Source organism: Punica granatum, chromosome 4, assembly GCF_007655135.1.
Source record: "Punica granatum isolate Tunisia-2019 chromosome 4, ASM765513v2, whole genome shotgun sequence".
Lineage (NCBI taxonomy): Eukaryota > Viridiplantae > Streptophyta > Magnoliopsida > Myrtales > Lythraceae > Punica > Punica granatum.
Window position 1 is genome coordinate 14,085,705 of NC_045130.1, and position 14,070 is coordinate 14,099,774.

The 14,070-nt window shown below is 35.9% G+C and overlaps 1 protein-coding gene across 4 annotated transcripts; it reads right to left on the bottom strand.

Annotated features, from left to right (window-relative positions):
• Positions 1-463: 463 nt before the first annotated feature.
• On the bottom strand, positions 464-7,787 carry LOC116203590 (non-lysosomal glucosylceramidase-like). Of its 4 annotated transcripts, none has more exons than XM_031535385.1 (20): positions 7,643-7,787; positions 7,085-7,169; positions 6,849-6,953; positions 6,371-6,427; positions 6,200-6,270; positions 5,975-6,074; positions 5,281-5,351; positions 5,080-5,180; positions 4,885-4,988; positions 4,736-4,789; positions 4,350-4,405; positions 4,171-4,209; positions 3,937-4,081; positions 3,441-3,619; positions 3,304-3,371; positions 2,729-2,801; positions 2,551-2,612; positions 1,549-2,464; positions 1,133-1,423; positions 464-932 (listed from the first exon to the last, which is right to left on the bottom strand). In XM_031535385.1, exons 2-20 carry the CDS (start codon positions 7,145-7,147, stop codon positions 641-643), a joined length of 2,847 nt encoding a protein of 948 aa, XP_031391245.1. In that variant the 5' UTR covers positions 7,148-7,169; positions 7,643-7,787; the 3' UTR covers positions 464-640. The 4 variants fall into 4 exon arrangements, with proteins under 4 accessions (XP_031391245.1, XP_031391247.1, XP_031391246.1 ...); XM_031535387.1 differs by having other exon boundaries at positions 7,085-7,163; positions 7,643-7,740; XM_031535386.1 differs by lacking the exon at positions 7,643-7,787 and adding an exon at positions 7,438-7,593.
• Between the last annotated feature and the right edge of the window lie 6,283 nt (positions 7,788-14,070).

Consider the following 14,070-nt stretch of genomic DNA (forward strand, 5'->3'; position numbering starts at 1 on the left):
TTTTTTGGTTGAGAGACACGGGATGCACCAACCTAATTTTGACGTTGGCATACTCTAATCATCATGAGATGGCTTCCAATAATCTGCATTCAATGAAACTCGGACAAACATTATGTTATATTTTGTATATTATTCCTTCCCCAGCCTTTTCTTTTATTTTGAGGGGGGTGGGGGGTGGGGGTGGGGTGGGAGATTACGCACCATAGCCGGGAAGACAAAGACAAGCACAACTTGTCCAGTGCAGTCAAACTTGGACACTTCTATAGTAAAGAGAGCAATACATATCAGCATTCACACTTTTGGGCTTTGACGTGAACAATCACAGCACATTCTCTGTTGAACCAGGAAACCAAACCTTACGGGAAACTGTTTGGTCTCGAAAATTGATTCCGTGGCATTCACCCAATATTTGTAGAAAGACAGGCATCGTTACTGTCTCGTTAAAAAACACTACAACAAAATATTTCGGTATGCCATGTCATTTGGTATCTTATCAAGCAATGTGAAAACTATTTTCCATGCCGCATCCCATTCTCCTTATCATAAGTTGGACAACAATCGAGTATAAATCCGGTTTACAATCAAAATATCATGAACAATTTCGTAATCGAGAAGGGCATTCCGCCCAACTCCACAGCAGTTAAAACACGTAATTTAGGGGCAATCTTCCGCAGGTGATATCATAAAGAGTTTGGAAGAAGCTTCGGGGCTTATCTTTATCAGGCAACCTTAGAAGGTGAGCAACTCTTGAAAAACGGGGATGATATTTCATGAATATAGTCTCTTCATCCTCTTCGTGCTTCGGTTCCTCTGTATGGAGATTCGGGTTTGATAAGGCCCATTGCATCGCCCATATGGCCAATGGTCTCATGTAGCAGAGAGATCTGTACTGGTCATTGTTGTTCCATGACTCCGGAGTCTGGAAAGCAAGACTGCAAACAAGCATAGAATTTCGGGTGGGTAAGTGCTATGAAGATCAACTTAGCAGCGTACTACGATCATCAACATCCCACAGCTAAACTGGCTATTTAAGCATCCAAACAGAGCTCAAGACCCCAACACGCACCCACACACACAAAAAGAACAGGTGAAAATGTCAACGAGGTTGGACAAAAGAAAGCAGATTACTCACCCGAGACCGTTCTCTGACCAGGCTGTTTCATAGATACCATATGCAGTCTGAAATGCCATGTCAGTCATTCCCTCATGAATCATGCCGGCTGCAACGGAATATGTAACACCTGCCCAGATCTCCCTTGATTGCATCGCGGACATGTCAATTCGTCCATCAGGCAGCATGCCGTTCATCGCTCCCCGTGACCCTCCCTTCACCTTCATGACGTTAAAATTGTACACTTTCTCGAGAGCACACTTGACCTTCTTCTCATCTGCTATTGGAAGAAGCCCACAGGCCCTAGCATACCTATATATATTTTTTGGTAAGTAATATGATTAGCATACCATAGTTATGATTGAACCAAATGAACCAAAATGGGAATAATCAACGACCTCAGCATATAAAGTAATTTATTTTTTTTGGGTACTCACCATTGTCCAGCCAATTGGTCAGCCTGAATGGATTTGCTAGTTATGGAATCACTGTTATCATAGTTGAAGTAGGAACCATTCCATAAACTGTCGTACACTTTCTTTGCCTTCTGATACTTGGCCCAAAAGTAACTTTCAGAAGCAAGGTCGCCGACTTCACGTGCCATGGCTGAAGCTGCCTGAAGGGCTGCCACCCAAAGACCACCACAGTATGCACTTACCCCAGTAACAGACCAAGCATCGTAAGTTTGATCTGGGAACCCGTCGTTCTCAATCATTCCATCCCCATCCTTGTCAAACTGATCCATGTAAGCAATAGCAGTATAAACAGAGGGCCACACGGCCCGAGCAAAGTTTTTATCCCCAGTAACAATAAAATCTCTATACACTTGCAGAACAAATTTTGAGTTCAAGTCTTTCCATCTGTCTGTGTTATATAGATTATAAGCATTTGTCTCAAACCATGGGTCATTCAGTCCAATATCATGAGGAACGGCACCAAGAACCTTCCGTTGAACCCACTTTCCATCACTCATGATTTGCATCCTTTCGGGATCACGTAGCATCACTGCAGCAGCAAAGTCTCGCTGAATGCTGAGCTCTAGCTTCGGGAATAACATGAGTAGTGCAAAGGATGAGTAGAAGTGGACATCATACGTGTTCCACATGAGGTATTCCATTCCTTCAAGATAAAGGAACTGGCCGATATTTTCTTCTCCTTCCTGGAGCAAATCTGTTCCAAAAGCAGAATTTGATGCTGCAGGGCAATCAATCTGCTCAAGTACTGATGCCATTCTCTCAATTATAACCGTAGCGGTATCATCAACTAACAAGTTCTTGAATTTGGAAGATGCACGGTCAAGTGAAAATCTTCTGTATCCATTTGCCGCCAGATTTTGCTTTGGAGGCAATCCATCTAATCAAGCAACCAACGGCTCAGGCGATTGGGAAGAGGACAAAAGAAACGTCGTTTTCAATGAAAGATACAGTGGTATTACAAACCTGTCCAGATGGTGCCCCCAGAATTAAGATAATAAAGTTCATTGAAAAGAGTAACTGGGTACCTGTCAGACAAAATAATTCAGAGACTAAGAGCATTTCAACGTGCTAAACTGTTTGTATCAGTTGAGATCAGTAAGAAGATCCAAACCACATCTTCACACAAATTATCTAGTGTTACCAATCGGGGAGCCGTTTGTCTTGAAGGATTGGTCTTTGCCATGCATCGATCTGGGACTCCCACTTAGCATGCTCTGGTGGAAAACAATCAAAAAAACAATATATATATCTCATTAAATGCAATGCATAAACACTTCCAACTACACAAACAACCAATTTCATCATTTTGTTAGTTGGAATCAAGACATTGATATTTCCCCTCATTTCCCAATCCTTGAGTTGCTTATCTAAACTCTTGCAAACACCTAAATGTGTACATAGATATACACCATTTAACAGAACGCAGCCAACGCAGGAGGAAGCAATAGCGTGCAAGTGTGATATAAACATTTCTTCTTGAACCACGATATATCGAAAACGAGAATCAGGTACTTTCACATAGCCAGGAAACCATTGAAGAATATTAACTGGATGTGATTAGATTTAGTAAGTCTTCCAATCATGAAAGACATCTTTCAGTCCCCAGTCCCCATAGAATCTACCAGAAAAGGAATGGATCTCAATCATCACACCGTAGTCTGCAACTATAAGAACTTCTATCTATATTAAGCACAGTGGTGAATTCGTTAACATTACCAAGAATGGCATCATGTGCAATGTTTGCAGCTGCATCCCCATTTTTGCCATAAAATTTTGTATAACGCCTGCATTTAAGTAAATGTTGTCATTCTAGAAGCTGAACCTTAAAAAACTTTGATTATAAGGCAGATCACCTGTGGTACGCTTTCTCGCAAAATCTCACTTCTGGGCAATCCCATGCAAGTGAAAACGTGACTGTACGGACACTGCCAGGAGGAACAGTTACAGAGGCTGCTACAGCGGCTCCAATTGATGATCCTGGTTCTGAATGCTTAGAGATTTTTTGGCAGTTGAGGTGGTCAAATGTTCCATGCTACAAGAATTTAACAAAAGAAGACAACTGTTGGAGATATCTGTATCAGCTCATAATGATTTATTTAGCATGAAAGAGTAACAGTTATCCTTTATTTACCAGTGATGACCAAATTATGGTTAGTTTGTATCTGCTGTTATAACTTATTTCTCCCCATCCACAAGAATTAATGTGTTGAAGAAACACTGTGATGAGAATTAAATTTAAGCCCACATCAAATCCAACTTTAATACTCTTGAAGTCAGACTCGTCTTTATTGGAAAATCCAATGCATTTGCAATTTACTTCAAGTTTAGTTTACAACTTCTCATATTTACCTTCTTAATTTCAAACCACATATCTTTTGCAGTGAGACATTGAGAATCACCAGATATCAAGAAGCAAGGACATTCAGAGATGTGAACATCTGATGTTTCTCTGGCTGCAATGGCAAAAGTAACTGGTGGATGTTCATTTGCTGTCCTGCAAGGAGGAACCTGCATCAGTCATAGACATTTTGGCTGATAATCCCAAACCAAGATTATTATTACTGTCTAGATGGAAGATTATACCTGTGATGTAACAACACCCCGTGCACTCCATCCCTGACCCTGCAAAGAATTTTTATTGCATAAAAATAGAGCAAATGCTAATTTAGAATTTATCGACAAAACTTGAGAATTAGAGGAGATGTAACTACTAGCTACTAAATGTGAAGAGTTGTAAAGTAGGTCAATTGAAGGTCTCTTACGGTATGTTAGAGTTGAAATGTCGACCCGAAGATCCTGAGACTCCCCCAACCGAGTTCTGTACAATTAAAAGGACAACAACCAGAATAAGCCGGCAATAGGTTTTAGCATTTATCTACAGATTTACCATAGTAGTTACTAATATCAAAACCGCTAGAAGAGATGAGGAATTTGAAAATTCATGTGCATGAAAAGCAGTTCCTTCCACATCATCTCAATTACTTTTCCATCTCTTAGGAACCACAAGATGGATCCAATAATGAAAAGCAAGCCATACCATCATAAATCAGACTTGGACATTTCACGGTTTGGAGAATGTTTCAAGGAAGTTTAAGGAACTACAAACTAATAATGGTAAATAAAAATTTCAAGAGATTTCACCACGTACCGCCCATGTGAAAACTAAGGTTACATCTGCAGGAGTATCCCCTTGATTTGAGAGCTATAAGAAACACAAAACAATCAATAACTTGCTAAGTGTTATCACTAGTTGGAAAGTTTGGTAGAATCAAGTTGCTTCTCAAGTCTTTTACTTACCGTAAATGTAAATACAGAGACAGGAAGGCTGCTTTCCTTGTAATTGTGAGGTATAAATGGAGATATTTGACGGGAAACAATTCGAAGTTCAGGGTCAGGTTCACCTGAATCAGAAAATATACAAGGAGATTGCATAAGAATCATAAGCCATATGAGGAAGGAAGTATTATGCAAATTTGTGGTTATGGTAAATACCATCATAGACCGTCCATGACCGTGGAAACAAAGCATGGTAAGTACTTTTGTCCCCATTCAGGTTCCAATCCCAACATTCGATTCCCGAAGTGGCATTCGCTCTGGACCATTCCAAGAGCAATCGATAACTACTCTCCAGATTTCAATAACAATTAAAAATTCATAAATTTTATATACTACCTACAATAGCCAGGAGCTTACTTTGGCAACTGAGAGCTACGTGGGCACAGTACACTAGAAACTTTTTTACCATTTGGACGTGAAACAAAAACCTGGAGTAAAAACATATGGTGAAAAATATCTCTGTTGCTCGGAAAAAATGTAATAATCATGGAATCACAGTTTACGTACATCATAAGATACAGCCTTCCAGCATAATCATTACGCATTGCATCAGAAGGTTCAGATTATACAAAATCTTAGGCACTGACAGGAACTACAGAGAGGCCTTCATATGATCTTCCATAACATGAATTGCAAAAAATTCTATTTATTGTATCTACTGAACATTTTCAGAGGCAAAATCCTATGTTTATCACAATAAAATTCATAAGACCTACAATGGAGACCAAAAAGTCCTCTCAGTGAACATTTGTGATTGAAGAAAGAGAACTGTTGGTAAGATGATAATATTTGGAATTGTAATATCACAGTATTGTTACACTGTGAAATGACAGGAAAATTTGAGACAATCAAGAAATAGATGCATAATGGAAGAACTTTATCAAGGTGTTGTTCTTAATATGTAGTGTTTCTTATACTCCTCTGTAGTCTGGTTTCATGAAGTAATCATCATTTCTGTTGACCCCAACTAGTAAAGTACCAGCAAATAGACTTTGATTTATAATAATGCCTAAAGTACAAGAGTCGGTCAATTCTAGAGAAGCACGCTTACAGAGAACTGATTTGCTAAAATGGGAACATCCTCAAAGATTCCAGGGAATAGTTGGAAACGCTGAAATTCACCCCTGTGAGTTCTACCAATACTCCCTGCACTAAAATCCTCCAAGTAATTAATATCAAATACGTAAATCTGAGGAGGAATTACAAATATAAATGAAAACTGTATGAGCATTTGCATGTGTTCATCATATTGTGAGTAAAACTTGTAACCACGTACCCAATACCACCAAGAGGAATGCCATGTTGACTTGTAAAATAGCGCTTCTTGGTAAAATCAAATATTGTTGCCTAGAAATCATTTGAAGGAACTACGGTTATAATCAAACACCAAAAAATGACCAAGATCTCCACAAAAAAGAGAAAAAATCAGATGAGGTAATTTATTTACTCTTCCTTTGGCCTCTTCTCTGCTAGAATGACGCCACAAGCGAACACCTAATGGAGCCTTCAACAAAAACCAGAAAAAAAAAATGCAACATAAGAATGATTTGCTGAACCCTGAGTATACTTTAATTTTAAATCAGGATAACAGTTCACAATCACAATTTCAATTCATACGTGGCTGTCCCTACTCACTTCTTTGGATTAATTTTCTAGAAAAGCACTTGGGACTAGGGCGGCATTACGTGCAATCACTTCTAGTAAATTAATCTGATGAGTGGAACAATAATCTTAATAATAGCTAAACAGTATACAGATAAGTGAAATTCTCCCATAAAGATTTTTATTTTTTATTTTAGTAATCATGACATTTTTTACAAGTTTAAACTCATAAATCTGTCCCGGCAGTCCCTCTTTACAAAAATCATCATGCTATGACCACAGCATAGATTAATCTTTTTATTATCGAAAAATCTCTGACGCACCATATGCAGTTTCTCTTGAAGCCTCAATGTAAATATTGAAGGATACTTTTCCCCGCAGTTTAGCTTCCGTTGCCAGGTCAATGGAGGAGGTTTCCCAGCATGAACCTAAGAGAGATGCAGAAACTGTCACTACTCAAATGAAGCCACAACTAGCCTAACCGAATCATCGCATTGGCAGGAATCAAAACTCTCTCATGCTCAGCAGCAATCTCTGAACCAGCAGGTTAACAGCACACCTCGTGTCCAGAAGAATCAGGCCATGCTTGCTTTTCCTCGTTCTCCTTGAAACCATTCTCCATCTAACTCGTACTGCTACTGTTCCTGATACAATCAGTAAATCATGAGATCACGGCCACATGCACAGTGGAGCTGAACAGACTCCTGCATCCTACATGTGCGAGCACGCACATTCTCGATTTCTCTCTCGCTAATGATTCCAGCGACTTAATCATTGCATGACAAGACCAAGTGAGACACCGAGGAGGTGAAGAGATCGAATGATTCGAACGTCAAATGACACCGACGGCGACTCTGCTTCAATCAGCTCATACAACAACAGAGAGTTTGATCGAGCAATGCTAGATCCTACCTAACATAACAGGACACCGTGAACCTTTACGGTAGCGGAATTCGCCGACGGATCGCGCACTGATTGGCAATCGAAGTGGAGATCGTGGTGACGAAACAGAGGCTATCGGAGGAGCACGGACTCGGAAGAATCGAGAATGCGATGAATCTAAGCTGCAGAGGGGGAAGGGAAAGGAAGACGAACTGGGTGAGAGGGAGAAGCTCACCGGTAAAGAGAGCTTGAAGGAGAAGGCGCAGTCAGCTCAAGAGGAGTGCTTGCTTGCTTGCTTGCTGGTAGTGGGAAGGGGAAGGCGATTCCGTTATATATCATCAATTGAAGAAAATGACAAGCGGAAAAAGGACGACTGGCGGAAGAAATATAGGGCAAAAAAGATCTCAAAAAAAAAGGCAGGATTCCCGATAAAATTCACATGGATAAATAAATAATAAAATGGAGGGAAATTTGTTTCGCACCCTGAAGTTTATTATATAACAATTTACACCCTGAACTTAACCCATCAGTTAATTTAGAACTATTATATCATTTAAAGATTAATTGAAGTATTATATCATTTTCATATTTCAAATAGTTTATAGTCTTATAATATTATGATGATTATCTTTCGCTACCAATAATTCACTCATTTTGTATCCGAGAAAACAAATGACAAGTCAAGCAAATTTGTATTAAGCTTGAAAATAATTAATGGGATGTGCATCGATATTGCGTGTGAATATAAAAGTATATTTTTTTTTATACATATCTATACGCGTCAACAATTCCAGTTAAAATTAATAAAATATTGACATCATGCTAATATTGTTATCAAATTAATAGTTGGTGATTTTTTGTGCAAAATAAAAAAGTTCGTGCTAAAATTATTAAGATGTAAAAAATTTGAGTTTTTTTGTTATTAATCCTTTTATCCAAATGTGTACCCTGGTCTCTGGAATCACATTGGGTCTCGACTAATCCAGTTCAAGCCGAATCAACCCATTAAGGAATTAAAGCTCTCTGAGACCATACTTAAAAGAAACAAGCGTCGAACCGCTTGAACCAATCCACGTTATTAATCCGTATTTATACTATGTCTATTATATTATATGAAAGGTGAGGTGAGGTGACCTTCTAATATCACTTTTTATTCCCAAATTGCCTCATGTTTTAAGTAATAAGAGCCAAAAGTTTTGCCTGACACGATAAAATTACTTTGAAAAATACCCATTAACCTACTTTCTGACGTACTCGTCTATTTTTGGTGTCCATACCCATTAATCTCTCTCTTACCTCCTCTCACCTCTCAATTGTACGTCCGTTTTCTTCCCAAAAATATCAGTGTTATCAGAACCGGACCGGATGATGAACCGGAAGGGGTACGGGGTCATGGGTTTATGGGTCCAACCGGGGGTTCGATGGGTCGGACCGCTCGTTTATTTAAAATAAAATAAATATTCATATTATTAAAAAAATTATGATAATTAAGATAAAAGTATGATGATTTTAAAGAAATATAATAATAGTATAAGAAAGTATCTATATTTAATATTTCTTACTTCAAAATAAATATTTTATTTTAATAAGTACTTAAAAGTAGAGTTAAAAGAACAAAAAAGTGGTGGTGGCTTGGTTGGTAGTATGCTAATATGAAAAGTAAGAGGTCATGAGTTCAAATCTTTACACAACCAACCAATTTTTACATTAAATAGGAAACCCATAGAACCGGCCGGTTTAATGAAATTTTGCTTAAAATCGGCCGGTTCAATGGGTCCGGCGGTTCAAAGCTGCCATTTCGGTTTTTAGGCGAACCGGACCGGACTTGGTGCCGGTTCCCGGTCCGACCGGTCGAACCGGCCGGTCCGGTCCGGTTCTGATAACAATGAAAAATATACGTAGCAATTAAATATTCATTATTGGCCAAAAAAAAAGAATATTCATTTATTTACTTATTTATCTCATATTTTATGATAATTCAATTATTTTAGTTACAGTCTCATTATGATTGTCGATTAGTTAGAGGTAACATAGATACTTATTTTTTTCTTCTATTAATAGTGAATAATGGTAAGTATCAATCATTCATTAACAAAACAAATTAATAATAATGATCATATTATGTAGTTTGATCATCCCGCACGTAGCACGGTGCTAATATAACTCTAATATTCTTATATTGGAAACGAAACTCCATGTATATGAGGCTACCTTCTGATGATTAGGATATTATTAACATATATAGCATGAATACAACGAGATAAGTATTTTCAATATATTTTGTGCCTAAAAATTAAGCGATCTGTTTGTGAATTCTATCCCTCAGAATAAATTCTTCCTTTTTTATTCTGATTGTGATTATTATAGGCTCACAAGTAACAAGCATAACTATCATGTCATGTATAATTATTTTAGAATCATGCGATGAGAGCTTTCCATTCGTTGAATGAGAGTCTTTCATGAGTTTTTCTTCAGCTCATGGTCAAACATTTGTTCGCATCCCTTATATTAATCCTACTGGGATGGATTATTTAAAATTTTTATCCTATCAATTTCATGAATTTAATTTTAAATATTAAATATTAAAATTATAGAATGCAAATGCCCCGCATTGCGCAAGCTATGTAACTAGTCGATGTAGTCGTAGCTAGTGTTAATGGGGAATATATGAGAGATGAAGGAAAGATCACACGCATAATGGCCTCGAATAATATCCACTAGATTCATATTATAATAGCTGATTCTCATCTTAGGAATTGGATGCAAAAGAAAATAGTGACAACTTTTTGGTAACAAATTAGTGACAACTTTACCAACAAAGAAAAGATCTGTTTAATTACCTAAAAAATAAAAGAAATGATTCTTTTGTTAAAATTAAAATAAATGTCAAAAAAATGAGAAGTAAGGAGACACCAAGAGTTCTATTAATAAAAAAAAAATATGAGAGATGAAGGGAAGATCACACGCATAATGGCCTTGAATAATATCCACTAGATTCATATTACAATAGTTGATTCTCATGTTAGAAATTGAATGCAAAAGAAAATAGTAACTTGTTGGGTAACAAAATAGTGACAAACTTACCAACAAAGAAAAGATCTGTTTAATTACCCAAAAAAGAAAAGAAAGGATTTTTTTGTCAAAATTAAAATGAATGTCAAAAAATGAGAAGTAAGGAGACATGAAGAGTTCTATTAATAAAAATTGAATTTAAAATATTTAATTTTACAAATATAATTCTACTAAAATGTCTTTCTCATTAATCCAAAAAAATGAGAAGTTAGTGTTAATGGGAATATGTGAGAGGTGAAGGGAATATCACACGCATAATGGCCTCGAATAATATCCACCAGATTCATATTACAATAGTTTATTCTCATGTTAGGAATTGGATCCAAAAGAAAATAGTAACAACTTTTTGGGTAACAAAATAGTGACAAACTTACCAACAAAGAAAAGATCTGTTTAATTACCCAAAAAAGAAAAGAAAGGATTTTTTGTCAAAATCAAAATGAATGTCAAGAAAATGAGAAGTAAGGAGACACGAAGAGTTCTATTAATAAAAATTGAATTTAAAATATTTAATTTTACAAATATAATTATACTAAAATGTCTTTCTCACTAATCCAAAAAAAATAAGAAGTTAGTGTTAATGGGAATATGTGAGAGGTGAAGGGAATATCACAAGCATAATGGCCTCGAATAATATCCACCAGATTCATATTACAATAGTTGATTCTCATGTTAGGAATTGGATCCAAAAGAAAATAGTAACAACTTTTTAGGTAACAAAATAGTGACAAACTTACCAACAAAGACAAGATCTGTTTAATTACCCAAAAAAGAAAAGAAAGGATTTTTTTGTCAAAATCAAAATGAATGTCAAGAAAATGAAAAGTAAAGAGACACGAAGAGTTCTATTAATAAAAATTGAATTTTAAATATTTAATTTAAAAATATAATTATACTAAAATGTCTTTCTCATTAATCGAAAAAAATGAGAAGCTAGTGTTAATGGGAATATGTGAGAGGTGAAGGGAATATCACACTCATAATGGCCTCGAATAATATCCACCATATTCATATTACAATAGTTGATTCTCATGTTAGGAATTGGATCCAAAAGAAAATAGTAACGACTTTTTGGGTAACAAAATAGTAACAAACTTACCAACAAAGAAAAGACCTGTTTAATTACTCAAAAAAGAAAAGAAAGGATTTTTTTGTCAAAATCAAAATGAATGTCAAGAAAATGAGAAGTAAGGAGACACGAAGAGTTCTATTAATAAAAATTGAATTTTAAATATTTAATTTTATAAATATAATTATACTAAAATGTCTTTCTCATTAATCCAAAAAAATGAGAAGTTAGGGTTAATGAGAATATATGAGAGGTGAAGGAAAGATCACATGCATATGACTAAGATTTTTATGTAGATATACAAGGCTTTCCTCTCTCTTCCAGGATCCCTCTCGCTATGATGCTGCTTCTTACTGGCCACTATAGAACGTGTGTCGCCCAAGACATAAGGGGCCAATGGTTTTTACTTAGGGAATCTTTGGGCTTAGTTTGAAGTTTTATTGATGAATCATCGTGGTTCTAGTATGAATCTGGGTTTTCAATTGATTCATAGGGTCTTAACAAGAGAATTCCTATCAATAATAAAGAAAATAATAATAAAGCTGCATTACACACAAAAAAAGCAAATCACAGAAAAAGACTAGGTAAATACAAGATTCAAGAGGCCTATAATAATCAACTGAGCCGACTTGATATTTTGGCATTATAACCACAAATAAGAACTCTCGAATTTTTACTCCTTCATATTTTCAGAGAAGTGATAGAAGGGTGAGTACGAAGTTTCAAATTTTCTATTACATATCCCTTGCAACCAAAGCAATATTTGGGTCTTTTGTTTGAGCCCTACGAGATGAAATTCTCAGATATGGTTCTCGGAGGGGGATTACTATTGATTAACCTATCTCAATAAAGTCTATGATTGGTTTGAAGAACGTCTCAAGATTTTGGCGATCGCAGATAATACAACTGGGTCTGCCTACGCACCAAGTATAACGATTATCTCATAAAGCCATTGAATTGCCCTTGGTTGTCCTACCCATTAGTTAGATATATATATATGATTCCCACCTTTTTCGATTGCTCTCTCTCGAAGGGAGCGCTAGACCTCATTTTCATGGATTTGCCTGGAGTGGACTCACCTACAACCGCTCTTCGACTATTGAAGTTTAGGCCATGATATATGTGATCCATGCATACTATCATGAAAAATGGATACAAATTTTTGATTGCTACTTAGTAAAAAGTTATTCTCATGTTAGAAGTTGGATGCAAAAGAAAATAGTAACAACTTTTTGGGCAACATAATAATAACAACTTTACCACAAATAAAAGATCTGTTTAATTACCAAAAGAAGAAGAAGAAGAAGAAGAAGAAGAAAGGATTGTTTTTGTTAAAATTAAAATGAATGTCAAAAAATGAGAAGTAAGGAGATATCAAAAGTTCGGTTAATAAAAATTGAATTTAAAATATTTAATTTTACAAATGTAATTGTACTAAAATATCTTTCTAGTTAATCCATCTTTTTTTTTATCTCATTTCATTTTATCTAACTAATATATAAAGTCGAAAGTGAGAATTTTCTTCTAACTTTCACTTTTCGATACTACCCATGACTCATTATATCTAATTAATTACAGCCACTAAATTTACGATAAATTGATAATTTCACATAAATAATTGTCTACCCACTTCTCTCTCTCTCTTTTTCTCCCTCTATCTCCTCTTCTTCTATGAATTCTCAACCATCCCTTTCTTCTTGTCCAAAATACTGTCCATTTCCTCACCTTTCACAAAAAAGAACCGCCCCTTCAAATTTTTTTTTTAAAAAACCATTATTCTTTTTCCCGATTTTTTGTTGGTTTTTTCCCTTTTTTTTCCTTAAACTTGAATTATCTTTTTAATACTCTAATGAGTTTAAAATTTTAATAAGTAAGAGGTTATTATAATACATCAATTAGATGAAAAGTCTCAAAGATTTTGTTAAATCAAATGTCACTTCGCTGCTTCTATCTGATTTATATAATTATAATATTTCGTGCATTGCACGACTGCACCTTTAGTATTTTATAATCGAGAGAGTGGGGATGGGGCACTTTTTGATGAATTGGGCACTTCTTTCTTTTGTTCTCTAGAAAAGTGTCTTTAGACAAGGTAATCGATCCAGTAGAGGGGCACATCATGAAAGCACTCCTTATTAGTCTGCTGGGACCGATAGGGACATTATTCGATAAAATGATATGTGATCCGTGGTCTGGTCCGACTTTAATAAAATGAAAAAAAAAAAAAGAAGAAGAAGAAGAAGAAAAAAAGTACGGGAGTTTCTTGAATTGGGCCTCATCAGCCCATTCTAATGCAGGAGTCTGCTATGAAATCCAATGGAGCAAATACCAAGCAATGAAGCCTAAGTCCATTTCGCACATTTTATTCAGTTTTGAATGGAAATCAAAACTTAAGGGTGCGAAATGGTTCAACATAAGTATTCAGGACTGGAGTGAAATTTCCACATTTTCTGACAGCATACGCGGCGGTAATGAATTACTTTTATTATTATTTACTTCTTTTTCTTCATCACTCCCTTCCC

Excerpts from the sequence above, each read along its gene's own strand:
- LOC116203590 (XM_031535385.1), bottom strand. The coding sequence starts at position 7,147 with ATGGAGAATGGTTTCAAGGAGAACGAGGAAAAGCAAGCATGGCCTGAT. Across the intron at positions 5,352-5,974 it reads TTTTAGCAAATCAGTTCTCT|GTTTTTGTTTCACGTCCAAA; the intron begins GTAAGCGTGCTT and ends TTTTTACTCCAG. Across the intron at positions 2,613-2,728 it reads GACAAACGGCTCCCCGATTG|GTACCCAGTTACTCTTTTCA; the intron begins GTAACACTAGAT and ends TTTGTCTGACAG.